The sequence below is a fragment of the Lagopus muta genome, chromosome Z, assembly GCF_023343835.1.
Source record: "Lagopus muta isolate bLagMut1 chromosome Z, bLagMut1 primary, whole genome shotgun sequence".
Classification (NCBI taxonomy): domain Eukaryota; kingdom Metazoa; phylum Chordata; class Aves; order Galliformes; family Phasianidae; genus Lagopus; species Lagopus muta.
This window is the reverse complement of record NC_064472.1, coordinates 23,378,681-23,396,753: the sequence shown is the minus strand read 5'-3', so window position 1 is coordinate 23,396,753 and position 18,073 is coordinate 23,378,681. Positions and strand designations below refer to the sequence as shown.

The 18,073-nt window shown below is 38.4% G+C and overlaps 1 protein-coding gene across 1 annotated transcript in view; it reads right to left on the bottom strand.

Moving 5' to 3' along the window:
• Window positions 1-24: 24 nt before the first annotated feature.
• DMGDH (dimethylglycine dehydrogenase) overlaps window positions 25-18,073 on the bottom strand; it is a 46,487-nt gene continuing 28,438 nt past the window's right edge. The window contains exons 12-16 of the mRNA XM_048932399.1: window positions 17,140-17,357; window positions 16,103-16,260; window positions 14,952-15,011; window positions 1,496-1,630; window positions 25-799 (exon numbers count right to left, since the gene is read on the bottom strand). Of these exons, the coding sequence (XP_048788356.1) occupies window positions 584-799; window positions 1,496-1,630; window positions 14,952-15,011; window positions 16,103-16,260; window positions 17,140-17,357 (787 nt within the window). The 3' untranslated portion in view covers window positions 25-583. The remainder of the gene's footprint in view (window positions 800-1,495; window positions 1,631-14,951; window positions 15,012-16,102; window positions 16,261-17,139; window positions 17,358-18,073) is intronic.

Here is an 18,073-nt window from a genome sequence, read left to right as displayed (position 1 = left end):
TGCCAGAGTGATACATTGAGGGGGGGAGAATAAAAAAGCAATTCAGTTTGCCTTTAATACTGTCTTTATTACTTTGTAATGATTTATGAGATAGATTTCCATTCTTTAGAGAGCATTTCTGTGCAGAACAGTGATATTATTTTATTGGTAAGTTTGTTAACTCATAACCAGTTATAAGGATAAGCTACTTTACCCCAAGGACAGGCAAAGGAGGAACTATGAGTTTCCAGTTGAAGGAAGAATTTGCTATTAGTCAATACTAAGAGCAACTTCTTCCTCTACCTGAATTCAGATCTGCCAGCCAGCATCTGAGCAAGCTGAATCAAACCCAGCCACTTTCCGCTCTCAGCTGTTACTGAGAATAGTGGAAACATACTGGTCCATCAGCTGTGCTCGGATCTCTGAAATGAACAGCGCATACAAGGAAGCAAGGGGGCAATGCCATCAAATTTCTCAGTGAAGAATGGCAATGAGATTCTTACGTTCAGTAATTAAGAAACCTGAGTAGTTTAATTCTCTTAATTGCATGATATAAAAAGAACTGCACAATATACTGCACCATTTCCTGTGTTCTCATCTGTGTTTATATTTTGGGACTTTGACCCTTTCTCTGAAGGCGTGTTCTTGTTGGCTCAGTCAGCACCAGTGGCTCTTGTATAATAGTTGCTGAATAATTTTTTCCTAGAAGTTCAACTTCCAACTTCTGTCCAACTTTGCTGAGCTCTATGGGAACATATGCAAAAGCCAGACTCTGCTTAGCACTATAGCTGAAACTTCCAGATGTGGTGTTGCCAATAACCTGGGGGGAAAAAAAAATCCTTAATGCATATATTCAACATCCATGGAGTTTGTTTGTTGGTTGGATTTTTGTTTGTTTGTTTTTTAAGATATACACCTCAGATACTAATTTTCGATTGTATATTTCATATGCGAAGTAAATTTCAAGTGCATCGTGCTGTTCATAACATTATCTGTGAATGGCATCACCTTAAGCTGGTAACTTTTTGCTCCCTGAAAAAGAGTTTATTCCTGTTGCTTTCAGTTCAGTTTTTACCAGGAACAAACACTACACACACACGTGGATACACAATTTTTATATGTATATACGTAATTGATACACAATGATTTAATTGCTACTAAGTATTTCAATACATAATCTGAGCTGAAGTGTGAATGCCTAAGCTTCACTGTTGTTTATTTTTCTTTTAAGCAAGTAACAGAAATTATCTTAGAACAATGATGAACTTGCAAAATGACTTAGTGGTTAATTCAATAAATGGATGACTGTATTTCAGTCTTTTCTATTCCTGTTTCTGTGACAGTACTCCATACATAAACAATGCTGCTTCCTACCTGAAGGTTAGAAAATGGCATCATGGCTTACAATTCTTCTGTGCCAGCAGAACAAAGATATTATATTCACACTTGAAACATGAAGTTAGGTACTGTTTGAGAATTAACTTTAGCTTCTTGTAACATGATCTATTGTCATTACCTTGCCATTATGCCACACACTTTCATTTCCCTCAGGATCAACATCATCTGTTTCCAAGGTGAGATATACTAGTCGTCGTTTGAGTCCCTTTTCTTTAATTTGCTTCAGTGTTTTCTTTCCTGTAAAGTCTGCTGGCTGAGAAAATAGAAGATAATATGATATTCAGGTTACTCAGGTTCTACAAGGAGTGATAAAAACATTTATATTTTTTTATTGGTTTTCCTAGCACTTAAGTATTCTGTATGAAATACAGATTAAATCAGTTTGTTGACAGACATTATACTTTGTATCTCAATGTTTTTATATTTGTACATTTCATCTTGGTAATTTTATTCAGCATATTAATTTTACTAGATCCCAGTCTTTCAGTGCCTGTAATTCCAACATATGTGTAGGAATGCATATGGCAAGCTGGATGTTACAGGACCATCTGCCCGGTTAAAACTGTGAGTCAGACAGTTAAGTTTCATTCCAGTTTCAATTTAAAAAAATGGTAATACGAATCCCTAAAGTTCTGGCCTCCCTCTGTAGACACACATCCTTTTTGATGGCATCAGCAACTACTACTGTTACCTGTTACAATTCCATTTTGATGCCTCCATGCCAGGTTGCAAATCTGGCAGATTACTCCATATTCTTTTTTAACTTACATATGAGTGAAAAACTCATATCTACCATTTTAAGAGATAATAAAGCGTGTTAGCTACAGAATAATGCTGCCACTTGGAGTTTCCTTTTTCAGCTTGCCTCGTAAAATACATGCAGATCTTCACCTTTTTAGAAGCAGACTGCATAAATGCATGGCAAGTACTGAGGGAGCCATCTGTAAATCTCTGAATAATAAAGGATATGCAAGTATATATTGTATGCAGCTATGTTGAGCTGGCTGAGATAGCTTGATTCCATGGCCAGGATTGCTGATAACAGTTTATTTTGCCTACAATTAGCTGTAACCCTGACTTTTCTCATACAACTGTTTAAGTCTTAGATGTAAATCAGACAGCTTCCTTGCTTGATTAGCTGGGAATTAATTGGAAAGACAAGACATAGAAAGAGCTGTTAGAGACTTCGTGCTGCTGGACAGAATGTCTCAAGTGTCAAGAGGGCACTTTTCAACACTGCTGATAGCCTGGCTGAAATGTGTCTACACCAATGTACATAGCATGGGAAACAAGCAAGAGTTGGAAGCCACAGCCTAATTAGAAAACTATGACGTAATTGCAATCACAGAAAGATGATGGGATGATTCACATCCCACAGTGCACAGAGGGCTGGAAACTTTTCAGAAGAGAGAGGCAGGGAAGGAGGGACAGGGAAATTGCTCTCTATGTAATGAGGAGGGTAGAGTGCAGTGAGCTGTGTCTGAGAAACAGCCATGATCAGTTTGAGAGATTGTGGGTGAAAATTAGGGACTGGACTAATAAAGGATATCTGATGTCAGGATCTGGTACAGGCCACTTGACCAGGGGAAGCATATTGACGAGGCCTTCTTGCTTCAACTACAAGTATTGCACTCATAGGTTCTCATCTTGATGGGGGATTTTAAACTACTGGGATGTCTTTGAAGGCAACATGACAAACTCTGTTGAGGATAACATCCTGGTCAGGTACTGGACAGATCAGCCAGGGGGTGAAGCATTACTGGACCAGGTGCTCACCAACACAGAGGAGCTTATTGAAGAGATTAATACTGGAGGTACTCTGGGCTGCATGCCCTGGTAGAGTTTGTGATCTTGAGGGAGACAACCCTAGCAGAAAGTAAAGTCAGGATCCTGAGCTCCAGGAGAACAAACCTCAGGCTGTTTAAGGAATTACTAGATGAGGTTCCCTGGGAAGCTATCCTTAGGGACAAAGGACTGGAGCAGAGCTGGCAGCTCTTGAAGGATGCCCTTCTGAGAGCACATGAGTCTCTGTCCCTGAGTACAGCAAAACAAGCAGAAGAGGCAGGAAGCCATCAGGGCTGAGCAAGGACCTGCTGTTCAAACTGAGAGATAAGAAGGACATACGCAAGCAGCAGAAGCAGGGATGGGTGGCCTGGGAAGGATACAAGGTTGCTGTCTGGACATGCAGAAATGGTATCAGAAAAGTCAAGGCATAGATGTAATTGCACTTGATAAGGGATGTGAAAAATAATAAGGGATTCTACAGGTACACTAAACAAGCAAAGGAGAGTGTACTGCCTCTGATAAATGAGAAGGGAAAACTAGCTTCAACAAAAAAGGATGAAAGGTGAAGTACACAACAAGTTTTTTGTCTCAGTCTTTACTGACAGTCAGGCTTCTTGTGCCTCTCACATCTCTGAACCTCTAACCCCTTAACCTCTAGATGAATGCTGTGGGAACACACTTCAATTTTAAGAAAAGAGCAAGTCCTAGACTGCCTCACAAAATGGAATGTATGTAGGTCTATGCGGCCTGATGATTTGCAACCCAGGGTCCTGAATAAATTGGCTGATGTAGCTGCCAAATCACTCTCCATCATGTTTGAAAAGTCATGGCTGTCAGGTTAAGTCTCCAGTGGCTGGAGAAAGGAAACATCACTCCTGGTTTTAAGAAAGGGAGAAAGACCCAGGGAACTACAGGCTAGTAAGCCTTACCTCTGTATCTTGAAAGATCATGGAATGAGTCCTCCTGGAAACTTTGTTAAGGCACATATGAGACAAGATGTGATCCAAGAGAGCCAGCAAGGCTTCACCAAGGGCCAAGCATACCTGTCCAGTCTAGTAACCTTGTACAATGAAGTGATGGCACCAATGGACAAAGGAAGGGGAGCTGATGTCATCTACCAGGATTTGTGCAAGACTATTTGATGTGGTCCCACATCCTTATATTTAAATTGGAGAGATAAGTGATCAAAGGATGGACTACTTTGTAGATAAATAACTTGTTGAAAAGCTACAGCCAGAGGGTCGCAGTCAATTATTCTATGTCCAGGTGGAGGCCAGTCATGAGTGATGTCCCCCACGGGCTTGTCTTAGAATGCATGCTCTTTAGCATCTTTATCAATGACATAGATGATGGGTTTGGATGCCTCCTCAGCAAGTTTGTGGATGACACCAAACTGACTGATGCATTTGATATGACAGAAGGAAGGAATACCATCTAAAGGATACTGGACAAGCTTGAGAAGTTGCCCCCCATGAACCAGATGAGGTTCAACAGAGCCAAAAGCAATGTTTTGCAATTGCATCAGGACTATCCCAGACTAGAAGAAACTGAAAGCAAGACTTGAGAGTTCTGACAGATGAAAAGCTTGGCATGAACCAGCAGTGGTGCCTGCAGTCCAGAAGGCCAACAGTATCCTGGGCTGCATCAAAGGAAGGGTGACCAGCATGGAAAACTGTTGCTTCCAGTATTTAAAGGTAGCTTATAAACAGGAGTGAAATCAAATTTTTAAACAAGTAGACAGTGACAAAACAAGGGAGAATGGCTTTAAACTAAAAAAGGGGAGAGTTAGATTAGACATCAGGGAAAATTTTCACTATGAGTGTGGTGAGGCAGTGAAAGCCATTTTAAGACGTACGGTCCTAGGTCACTGTGACAATTCTTGTGTATCTGAAGCAGAATTTCTAGTCATTTGATGAGTGCTAAAGAGAAAAGGAATGAAATAATGTTGAAAATGTCAATATACTATTTCTGGTACTGTTCTTTAATTTCTGTAAAGAATTATAGCACATAGACCCTAGCAGTTATTTGAAATACTCTTGTATATGAAATTGAGTGCTCTGCATATAGAGCGACATTCGAAATGCCAAGTTCTGAAGTTCTGCTCCTTGTGAGTCAGCACTGAATCATTATTTTGTAGTAATACTAGCCAGGATTACAAGCAACATGTATTGTAAATGTATCAGAATACATTACTGCACAATGTGTTCTTATTTCTGAACGTCTTATTCAGGTTCACATATGTCTATCTGTAGGCTTAGAAGAAACTACTAAAGCACTGATGACTTTTGAAAGATTGGATTGTGCAAGCAATGGAGAAAAGCAGTGGATGTCAAGAACTGGCTAAGGATCAGTTAGTCTGAAAATCAGTGTGGACCAATTGAGGATAAAGGCAGATGTTATACATAAGCATCATGAACATTCCACTTTGAAGTGCAGCATGAAATACTGTCCAGATCAGACAAAGGACTGGAAGAACTGATTTTAGAACTCTCAGGATGCTGCTAGAAAAGCATAAAGCAATGACCTCAAATCAGACAATAGCTAGCAAATGAGTGGTTCTTCGTCACTCTTCATAGAATTGCTTTTGTGTTACCTAGGAATATTTGTAAAAGGAATCATCTACAACTAGAAGCACAAGTAAGATAGTATACCTGAGCACATTACACAGAGTAAAACACTTTGCACGAGACAAATATCTGGGAAGCAGACATTCTACAGGTGAGCTTAATACTGAATCAACTTCTCCCCCACCCCCAACATGCCAATGTAGCATACGGTATTTAGTCTCAGGGAATGTAATTGCTGGAACTAAACACAAGAACTCAAAATGGCATGTGCCCTAGGCCTCCAATTGCCGACCAAGAAGTTAGGTCTCCCCTCAGTCTTATCTCAATTTACCAACACAATATGGATGTTTCTGATTAAGACACCTTAACTTGACTCTACGGATGTCTTTAAATTCCTATATGTAGGTCTCTTAGCAAATTCTGAGCGGTAACAGGCAGTACTCTCTCCAAACTAGTTTCCAGCAGTATTCTTTTACTGTGCCCACTCCCTTCACTGAGTCACCCTCAATTTTCCAGAAAAAAACAATTGTAGCCTATGACTTTGGGAAAGCGTTATCACACTGCACTGACACAGCTAGTGCTGTACAGCAGAGGTTTTTTTTGTTTTTTGTTTTTTTTAAATGGAGTATTCAGATACACATGAGTGCATAAATAGAGAAGTGAAAGCCCTTAAGACATGTATCATTTTCACTGGTGTGTGTGTCTGTTTGTGTATTATTGTTTTTTTAAATTCAAAATTTTCAGTGAATTATTACCCCTGTAAGTTTCCTTTTTTTTACAAATGGGTGAACAGTTCCATAAAAGTGAATGCATCAATCATAATGAGAACCTTGAGTAAGACCTGGGAGCACATAATACCACTCTAATGGGTCACTTCAAGATTAGCTGTATAGATGGTTGTTAATTCCTGTTAATCTACTAATTACTGTAACCTTAAGGTTGACGGCAGAAAAACCCTTGACTTCCATGGAAACCATTACGGAAATATCCAAGCAGTTTGCAGGTTCTTTAATCTACACAGTTCCGGGTTGTTCTTTGCCTGTTCTTTATGAATAGAAAATTAAATTCTTGCCAAATTAATTTCACCGGCACCAGACCTTCAGCCACCTGGAATATATCGCTATATTTTGTATGCTAACTGGAGATGGATCTGGCAGCTTTTCTACAATGGATTAGTTGTTTGCTGATTTATATTCCTTAATGGTTAATTTTTTCTTTTTTTAATTATTAGAATTCTGGCCTGGAAAAAAAAACTAAAGGTAACCTAGAATTCAAACTCTGCAAAATACACACAAATATACACATATATGCACACATACATGCAGCATTCAAGAATGAATATATGTATCACAGAATCACAGAATTGCAGGGGTTGGAAGAGCCCTCCCGAGATCATCAAGTCTGCGAAAGGGGGTCTGCACAGGAAAGCATTCAGGTGAAGTATTTGAAGTATTTCCAAAGAAAGATACTTCCACAATCTGGGCAACTGGTTCCAGTGCTCTGTCACACTCACAGGTAAAGAAATTTGTCCTCATGTTCATTTGGAACTTCCTGTGTTCCATTTGGTGCCCATTGTCCCTTGCCCTGTCACTGGGCACTGTTGAAAATAGCCTGGCTCCATCCATTCCCACACTTAAGAAATTTATAAGCATTAATACAGTGGAAAGTGATTAATTCAAATTAATACTATCTATTCTTGGTAACTCCTTCCTGTTTCCTGGGGAAAATCAGTAAGTTGAATTTCTATTTCTTTTAGGTCATTGCATTAATCAATTATCAAATCAATCATTATCAAATATAATGAAAGGTGAAATTCATTCAACAAGCACAACTTATTAACAGGACATTCTGCAAAAGAAAAAAAAAAAAGAAAAAAAAAAGGAAAAAAAAGAAACAAAGGGAAATATTAAATAATTCCAATCTCAAACAAATGTCAAATTTGTATTTGTTCTTATTGTCTCTTCATTTAAAAAAAAAACCAAAGACAACATGAAATGGAGTAACAGTACAATGCTTCATTAATTAATGATTCTCATTAAACAAAGCCTAAAATACAGAGGAGTTTCCATTGTCTTAATATGTGCTCCCAAAACACGAAGCTGGAGCAGAACTAATATTTTTCACAGTAAGTAAAAAGACAGAATCAGGATAAGGACAACAGTATTTAGCTTCACATTCTTTAGTTTGAGTGCATTGCAAAAAAAGAAGAGTTTAGCTCTTTATATACTGTTTGTGAAGAAAAGTTATATCACAACAACAAATCAGTTACAATTTTCAAATAGCATACAGCTTAAGGGAGGCCATATCTAATCTACTAATATATCATGCATTTTCCCTTGCCATTCTCTCCATCAGGCTTTCATCTTGTGTCAGTTACTGCGTGTTTGTTAGTACAAAATAAGAGCACTTAAAAAAAAAAAAAAAAGTTTTTAAAAAACATTAACCAGTGAGGCGATTTTAGGCACTGTGACGTACCCTGAAAAGTTTTACTCACTGTATTTCAAATGTGCTCGGTTTTCATTCTAAGGCTTATGGATCTTAATTCTGATTCTTCAGTAAGTTGCTTAAGAAAAGCAAATACAAACTGTGTACAAAACTAGATTTTCTTTTTTAAGTTCTGTGGCTTAGTGGCACAAAGTCTGGGTTTCCTGGAAGAAAACTGTCATATCTCTTCAAGAATAACAGGCAGCAAAGATATGCAAATCTCTTTTAATAATCAAATGTAATTTATTTGAAATTGTACTTATGCATGTGGGCGTACAGCTGAATTATGTACACAAAGGCATCCAACTGAGTCAGGCAGCAGCGAAAGATGCTGCAATCTGCTATAACCATGGTACTACAACACAGTTGGAGACAGCATCAATGCAATATTTTGCAAATAATTATTTTTACTTGAATGCTCTTGAATAATTTCAGGGCTCTGCTCCAAATGGTACCAGAGAGCGATAGCTGAAGATCATTTTCCTCCACAGGTAGCAAATATTTGATTAATTTATTTTCCAGCAGCAAACCAAAGCTGCAGTTTATACTGCATGAAATAATTTTCTAAAGCGTATATGGCCTGTCAGTACATGTGATACCTGCATCACTTCACCTTTCATTCAGTCTGCCTAACTACTTCTTGCATGCACACAACCAGCTCTAAGATTAAATTGATATAAAATAAACTGCTGATGAATTTTTTTTGCTCAAAATTCCTAGCTTGGTGGGTGTTTAAAGTTTTATATGACTCAGTGAACATAGTGGGAGCAACCTAAGCATGCATTTTATACAGAGAACAAAATCTCTGCAGATTGTTTTCATACCCTATGTAAACCAATGGGATAAACCTTTTGTTTTTATGACCCCTCTGGACATCAAATGAAACAACTACAGTGTACGATTCCACTCCTAAGTTTCCACGCCTGTCTCCTTTTCTTCCTTAAAGAGGAGGTGGCACAAAAGAGAACCTTATACTGGATCATGGAGTGGGGTGAGTAATTACTACTATGTTCATTCCTCTCTGAAAAGGTGGGATGCAAGTCAGTGAAAGCAAATGCTGGACAGACCTTGATGCGGGAAATTACAGAAACTCTTGCAGGTTCACCAACATCAGAATTGGAGCTGTGCTTCCAGAACACCTGGCAAGCAATCGCCATTCCATCGAAGAAGCCTGCCCTATATAGTTTATACTGCATTTTAGGAGCAAGAAAATAACAATTTAAAACCTTCTATGGTCCTGCAAACATGGGACCATTTTAAAGTCAGTGACTGAGTAAAACAAAAATTCAATTAAGAAAAAATATACAAAAGGCTAAAAGTGGTTCTTTTACTGGTGACCAGTTTTCAGTCCTTGTTCCCCTGAAACCTTTGTCTCCTGCAGGTGAAAGATTTTTATTTCATATCATTTAACAGTGCTATAGCCCACATAATTTAAGCATGGAGTCAACAAGCATTACCAGACCAGAAAAAGAGCACTTTATACACATCATGATACAAATGACAACATACACTGCAATGCTGCAGAGAATGAGAGGCAGCATGTATATCCTCCTTTCTGCTACTTCCCCATTCTTGTCACTTAGCATCACTGCTCTTTGTAGCCATAGCCTCAGAGGGCCATGGCAGAACTAATAACATGGCTAGTGCTTCCTTTTGGAGAGATGGTCTCTGTGGTTGGACCCTTTTTGGTGTTCCCTACCAAAACCGCATATGTAAAATGATTTAAAAAAAAAAAAAAAACAACCCTAAAATGATTTTTTGTTCTGTGCTTTAATAAATCAGGACATACCAGTTTAAACCATGATTTAGAGTGTTGAGGCCCTGGCACAAGCTGCCCACAGAGGCTGTGGATGCCCCATCCCTGCAGAGGGATACTCAAGGCCAGGTTAGATGGGGCCCTGGGAGTCTGAGCTGGTGGGTGGCAGCCCTGCATATGGCAGAGGGTTAGAAATAAGTGATCTTTAAGGTCCCTTTCACCCCAAGATATTCTATGATGCTATGACATGGTAACACAAAGAGTTGGCCTGATACAACTGAGGGATAGTTCTAGAAGAGCGGAAAATAAGGAGACACACAACTGGGGAGATCATGGATGTGTAATACTGAACTTGCTACAAAAGGAATAAAATATGCCCAATAGGTGAAATGGCAACAGCCACCATAGAGTTCCAGTGCAAAGTAAGAAGTGGTAGGACTTGTATTTTAAGAAGTATTGTTTGACATTTAAATGCAATGTTGGTGGAGATAAGACAGAAACAGTGAGAAGCCAATAGGGAACGAAAAAGGAAATAAACCAGGTTAAAAAAACCTGCAGGTATCAGAGGCCTAAGAAAAAGCAAAGGGGTAGAGACTGTGGGCAATGTATAATCTGGAAAGAAAGAAAAAAAGCACAAAACGTTGAATAGAGAAATTGCCTCAGTAAATAAACAGGACTGCAACAAAGAAACATTGTCTCTGATAAAGGTATTTCCTACTAGAGGAAAAAATGCTAAATATTGGCTAATCTGGATCCAAGCCCCGATGAGTGTATTGGAACAGAATCCCCACGTGTTTCCATCATCCCCCCCCAAAACTGCTGCATAAACTGCCCAGCAGATGGCAGTCTTGCATATAAATCAGCATGTTAAATGCCAACGGTTAAATAAGGGATTTAGTAGCATAACAGAAACGACAGTTTGGATACGAAGCAAAAACAGATGCAACTTTTTCTTCCTTAAAGACATCCTGTGAATTTCCTGACACAAACTTGATTAGGACCCTACTAAATAATCTGTAATAGAGCGTTATAGAGATCAACTCAATTATGAGTATAGTGTCTAACAAAGAATGTTCAGTAAAAACAGTTGGGTACAGAGATTATAGATATGTTTAAAATCTCACTCCTGAAACAGGAAGATTTTCTTGTGAATTTATAAAAATGATGTGCACACTACATTATAAATTCCGTTATCATCTCTCCACTTTGCCTTTCTCCCCTCTGGCAGATCAACACTCCCTCCCAATTTGGTGTTGTCTGCAAATTTTCAGAGGGTACACTCATTCCTCTTATCATGATCATTAATAAATATGTTAAATAGAAGCGGCCCCAGCACCAAACCCTGGGGGACACTGGGTCATGACCAGCTGCCAACTGGACTTGACTCCACTGACCACAAATCTTTGGGCTCAGCCATCCGGCCAGAGTTTCACACAGCAGAGCGTACGCCCATACAAACCGTGGGCAGCCAGCTTCCCCATGAAAATGCTGTGGGGGACAGTGTCAAAGGCTTTACTGAAGTCCAGGCAGACCACATCGACAGCCTTACCTTCATCCACTAAGCGGGTCACCTTGTCACAGAATGAAATCAGGTTTGTCAGACAGGATCTAGCATTCGTAAATCCCTGCTGATTGGGCCTGATCCCCTGGCTGACCTTTAATTGGTCCATGATGGCTCCCAAGATTATCCGTTCCATAACCTTCCAGGCACCGAGGTGAGACTGATAGGTCTGCAGCTACCAGGATCATCTTTCCATCCCTTTTTGAAGATAGGTGTCACATTTGCCAGTCTTCAATCCACTAGGACATCCCTGGCTAGCCAGGACTGCCAAAGAATGATGGAAAGTGGCTTGGCAACCACATCCACCAACTCCCTCAGCACTCCAGCTATCTATCCAGCCCCATGGACTTGTGAGCATCCAGCTTTCAGAGCAGCTCCAAAACTATCTCATCATGGATCATGCAGGGCTTATTCTGTTCCCCATCCCTTTCTTTCCAGCCCAGTGTAGGGGGCTGTGTTCCCAGGGAGTCACAAGTCTGACTATTAAAGACTGAGGCAAAGAAGGCATTAAGCAACTCAGCATTATCCCGATCCTTGGTCACCAAGTTGACCTTGGCATCCAACAAGGGATGGAGATTCTCCCTAGCCCTCCTCTTTCTGCTGATGTATTTATAAAAATATTTATTGTTTTCCTTTTCCTTAGTAGCCAAGTTCAATTCTAGCTGGGCTTTGGCTTTTCTAATTTTCTCCTTGCAGAGCTTCACTACATACCTGTAATCATCACAAGTAGTTCAAGAATTAAGAAGAAATCTGACAAAAACATCTAGAACAACACTAGCTCCTCGGCTTTTGATAAAATGAATTTTTCCATTGAAATCATGAGGAAACAGGTTTACTGTTGTGCTACAATAGATTGCATTTGTGTTACTTTCATGTTACTTATCACAAATAAAAGAATGGTCTTTACGTACCTGAAGATGATGCATACACTAAGCTTTGTAAATACAAAGAAATATCAAGATTTTATTGGGAATCTGCATCTCTTTATATTTATTCCATAGATTTTTGAATGTGCTCTTGTGGAAAATAATTTTGGTTGTATTACCTTCACTGGCATTTGGTTCTTCATTCATCTTATCTGCTTATAAACTGTTAATATTTCCATGACTACAATTCACTTATAATGAAGTGAGCTATGTTAGCTATTTGTTGTGCAGTAAGAAGAGCTATCCAGTAATCAGCTGAATGACTTATTTTTATTTTAATCTACACAGAAATAAGCACTTTCTGCTACTGGGGGTGTACAGTTCAGGTTACAATTCCCACCAGAAATTTCCTGCAGACCAAGATGTCAAACAAGAATCTGTTAATCTGTTACTTATGGCCGCCTTTTTTTTTTTTTTTTTTCCACAGAAGAAAAAAAAGTTTCTTTGGCAATAGGAACAGCTAATAGCCATGATAAAAGAATATTTTTCTTGTATTCTGTCTTAGTGTTCCTGAAGTCTACACCATGCCAAATGGATATCAAAGCCAGAGACAGGAAATTGTAACTAAAAATGGGATTCACCATCCTAAGCTGCCAAAGTCAAGAGTAAATAATCTCACATGGCGCTTCATGCTACACTGTTTAGACTGCTTCCAATATCTGAGTTAATTCAGGTACCTCTGCAGTGTCAACATACAGTCACAACTGCCCTCTTCTCTAAGTCAATAAATAAACATTGATTATTTCCTTCTTCACATTTGTTCGACAGAACTAGCAAATGTTTTCAGGCTGACATCCTGCACCTGTGACAGAGGTTCTCTTCACAACTTCTTATCTACAGTATGAGTAACCATGAAGAAAAGTGTGCAGAACAGTAAAAACCTAAGTGTTTCCTGCATATTAGTGCCTTTGCACTGCATGGGCATCCTGTCAAGCAATAGCTCCCCTGGCTTATGGCAGCTTTCTTCCCAAACTCAAAAAAAACCCAAAGCAAGCAAGCAACCAAACCACCAGAAACAGATGTATGGATTGGAAACAGAAAGAAAAACTAGAAAAAACAATGATGTTTTCACTTGTATTCTTCTCCAACTCAGCTAATGTTCTTCTCAAGATTGGAAAAACATTGATAGCTAAGTAAAACATTATCCTAATGCACCAGATTTCCTTTGCGCATCATTTTCTCTAAATGCAGGGAAAAAATACACAACCTAATAGAGACAGCTGTAGCTTTGCTACATGCAGGGACTCAACTGACATCTCTGGGAGCACCCTGCTTTCCAGTGGTTAAGCTCTACAGCTGGGCAGGAATAACTCTGGAATTTGTATTTTGTGATACAGCAGACACTGATGTTAGACTGGGACAAGAAGGGATGCTTTATTGCTCCTGAATTAAAGCAATCTTTCTTTAACACCTGAGGACAAGTATTTTCTTGGATTCATTCCTCTTACTGCTAGTCCACTTCTCTCATGTAGGTAAAAAGCACAATCTTATGTTTAACCTGAATCCATAACTCCTGCATATCCAAAGGTAAAGATCAGTAGCTTATCTTGAGCTGCAACTTAAAAGTTGGAGCTGGTTTTTCTTGGGTTAGAAACTTCACATCCACTGTGTATATGATTCCTGTTTGAGTTGATAAGTTAAATGGTAGCAACAGGTGGCATCAGAACTGCACAGCAAGAGATTTCACAGGGTTTCATGGAGAGTTTTAACACTTGTTTATTTATTTGGAATAGAAAATTACAAGCAATTTCTCTATCTGTTAAATACTATATTTTGATTTTCTAAAGTATTAATATCATAAGAAAATGAGGATAGTAATAAATGGAGATAGGATAATGTTTTCACTTTTATCACACATCTAAGTTCAACTAATCCCATTCTCTACACTGCAATTCAGATGAGAACAAATTATAAGCAGGGATCTCTTCAGAAATTCTATCAAAAGCTTTTTTTTTTTTCGTTAACAAATATACTAATATACTAATATTGTACTTGTATCCTTATTATCAATCAGCAATTCTTCTAAAAAATCTTTTTTTTTTCAGTGATTCCTGTACCAAAGCAGTTGGCAAAGATAGTTATACTACAAATAATTAACAAGACTAAGACTAATTTAACAAGACTAAGCAGGTAAAACATTTTCATGATATGAACAGATCTGTTCAGCTTCTGCATATATAACATATGCTTTCAAAAGCACATAATATATTTCTCTAGAAGAAATACATCAAATTCAGATAGACATTTTTTATACAGACAACATCAAATGTAGTATTTGCAAATTCCCAATCTAGTATATACTTTTGTTATCAAGAACCATGGAAAAATATATGTATATTTAAATCTGCACTTAATCCTGTATACTGTAAAGAATGTTGCTCAGCTCATTTTCTAATACCTGTTTTATTTTACAGATAATGACATTTTTTTCTTTTTAAATATTGGAAAGGATAACTTTGCATATAGTGGAACATTTGGAAAATAATAGGACATACCTTGTTTAGCTTTACAAAATATTCTAGTCCAGCTTCCAAGGGATTAGTGTCACAGTTCATCTGTTAAAAAGAAAAAAACAAAAGCCATCTCTACATGGTGGTCTACAGCAGGTTTTGCCTTATAAATAAATAAATAAATAAATAGACAAAATAATTACTATATGCATCTTTCTATTTATTCCTGGGTCAACATCATCCACATTGCTTATGTGCAACATCCATCTGAATATACTGTAAGCTTCCTAATACATGATTTCAAGCAGAATATCATATTATCCTTAACATAAAATGCAGATACCTAAATCATGCATTTAAGTTTCAATGTGCAAAGTAAATACACATTTCAATCAAAAATGAGACTTTTCTTCAAAGGAGAATGGAACCTGTAGAAGCTTCAATAACTGGGTTATAAAAATAAACTGTAACACACCAGAATGCCTCAGCTAGAGGCAAAATAAAATACAATGCCAGGTTTTCTTACTGCCTTCCCACTGAGTGAAGAGGGGATAATGGTTTGCTGGGCAGCATTACAAGCAAGAATGAAAATAATTATCAGTGAACAAAGCAAAAGTATTCCCAAATGCCCAGAATTTTATCTTCCTCGTTTCTTTCCTTTCCAAAGGAATTAGGAAACAAAATCAGGTAAGCAGAATTTGACTGTTTTTTTCCTAATTCTCTAGTTCTACTCTCCAGAGTATTTCTTCACTGTGGGTAAGTAAATTCACTAGAAAGAACTAATGGGAAATGAGTAAGTTCCAAATATATGATAAAGCAAGAATAACTGGCCTCTCACGACATAATTACTACAGAAATGAAACATTTTCAGAACCCATCTGCCAAATCTTTGATTTCAAAAGACTAAGCTCAGCAAAACCATTATAATTTCGTTATACACAGGAGGCAAAAGTATCAGTGAATCAACACAGGTGTCTCTCTGCCAGCAGTGCAATAGAGTACAGTAGTTATTTTTTCATTTAGAAAAACACTGTTCAGAATTACTACTTTCAGCTCAAAATAGATTTACTTTCATGCTAAACTTAGAAACTGGAACAAAAAAACAATTACTGTCTTTGTTAATTCAGTCTAAAAGCTGTATAGTCATAGTGAAATAAAGAAACAGAAAGAAAAATAAAAAAGTTTTACTTCCTGACCTCTGCCCCCCAGGCTCGGAAACCCTTTTCTAGCCTTAAAGCATTCAGAGCGTATGTTCCAAAGTTGTCAATTTCCTCTTTTTGGCCAGCATCCATGATTGCATTGTAAAGAGCTACGGAATCTTCTTTTCTGTGATACAGTTCCCATCCCAATTCACCTGTTTGACAAACAAGATTAGCATTTCCATCAACTCAACACTGAAACAATGCAGGTAAATGCACTCTGTTCATTGATAAAAAGTGAGGAGCAACACCATAAATTCATGTTATAGGGTCAATTCTGCTATCATACAGAAAGTCAAATTTCCTGCAAGAACCACATGAGGATTCATGCCCTAGATCTTAAATAGTGGTAATATTATTCTAATCTAAACTGTTAACTGATATCTAAGTTGGGGAAAAAAGGTCCAAAAAAAATTGGCAAGAAAAGATCAGGTAACGAAGTCGCACTTAGGGACGAAGCTTAAGACATTACAAGCAGATGATGAATCAGCAAGTGAATAGCTCATGTAACAGTGTAAATGGGCAAAAAGTGAAAATGTTAGTTCATACTTTGCACACTAGAAAGAGAATATGAATTTCAGTGATTTCAGCTGCTTCAGAATGCTCTGAATTCATTCTATTGCAATGGAGATTAATATAAAAAAGAAATATAAGTAACTCAGAAAAGCAAATATTCCAAATTTCAGTGCTGTATTTTAAAAGCACTTGGCAAAAAATATACGGTAATCCAAAACCAATTCCTGACGTTGGTTTTGCAGCAAATACCACAGAGGTTATCAGAACTGCCCTTTTGTTCTGTAAAATAAATATTTACACCACAGGGTATTCTAGAGAAGAGGATCTTGGAAAATTTGGAACCGACCGTGACCAGATCACATCTGAAAAATCAATGCACTGGGTTTCCTCACACATTAAAAAAGGGGTGGTGAACCTACTTAAGAACACATAGTGAGATTTATTATTCAGTATACTTTTGATTATACTAATTTTATTATTTTTTGCCTCTTACGGAGTCTTACTTCTCTATCACTCACCTGTGTATGATATCCTTATGGCAGTAACAGCAATATCGGAGAGTTTCAAATGTCTAGACTGGAGAAATTTAAATGAGCCATCACTCAGATCCTCAGCTGTCAATTTCTGGAGGACCTGTCGTGCATATGGGCCTGCCACACCAAGCACTCCCATCTCATCTGTCACGTTTTCTATTTCAACTTTGTATCCACCTCTCACTACCTCCTCTTCTATCCATCTGCATGAAAAGCACAAGAATGATGTTTACTTTATGTATCAAAATATAATTGATCCATATCAAGATTAAAAATGAACAGTTTTTTTCTTACTGCTCAATTTCTGATGAGGTAACTGGTAAAAGAACACAAGTGTCTGAGGTACCGTGAAGAAAGTGAGAGACTTTGGATAGATTGAAATCTATTCCACAGAATATTTCACAGAATCCCAGAATGTGAGGTTGGTAAAGAACTCTAGGTCTATCTGCTTCCATCCCTGCCCAAGCAGAGTCACCCAGAGCAGGGTGCCCAGAACCATGACCAGGTGTCTCCTGAAGACCTCCAAGGAGAAGATTCTACAGGCAACCTGTCCTATACAGGCAACCTCAACCTGAGGGGAGGGGAATCAACTCTTTGAAAGGGTTGATATGTGTAGGACAAGAGGAAATGGTTTTAAGTTGAGGGAGGGGAGATTTAGGTCGGACATCAAGGGGAAACATCAAGGGGAAATTCTTTACCCAGAGAGTGGTGAGGTGCTGGAACAGGCTGCCCAGAAGGGTTGTGGATGCCCCATCCTTGGAGGTATTCAAGGCCAGGTTGGATGGGGCCCTGGGCAGCCTGGTTTAGCATTAAACATGGAGGTTGGTGGCCCTGCATGTGGCAAGGGGGGTTGGAGATTCATGATCCTTGAGGTCCCTTCCAACCCTGGCCATTCTGTGATTCTGTGATTCTATTGTTC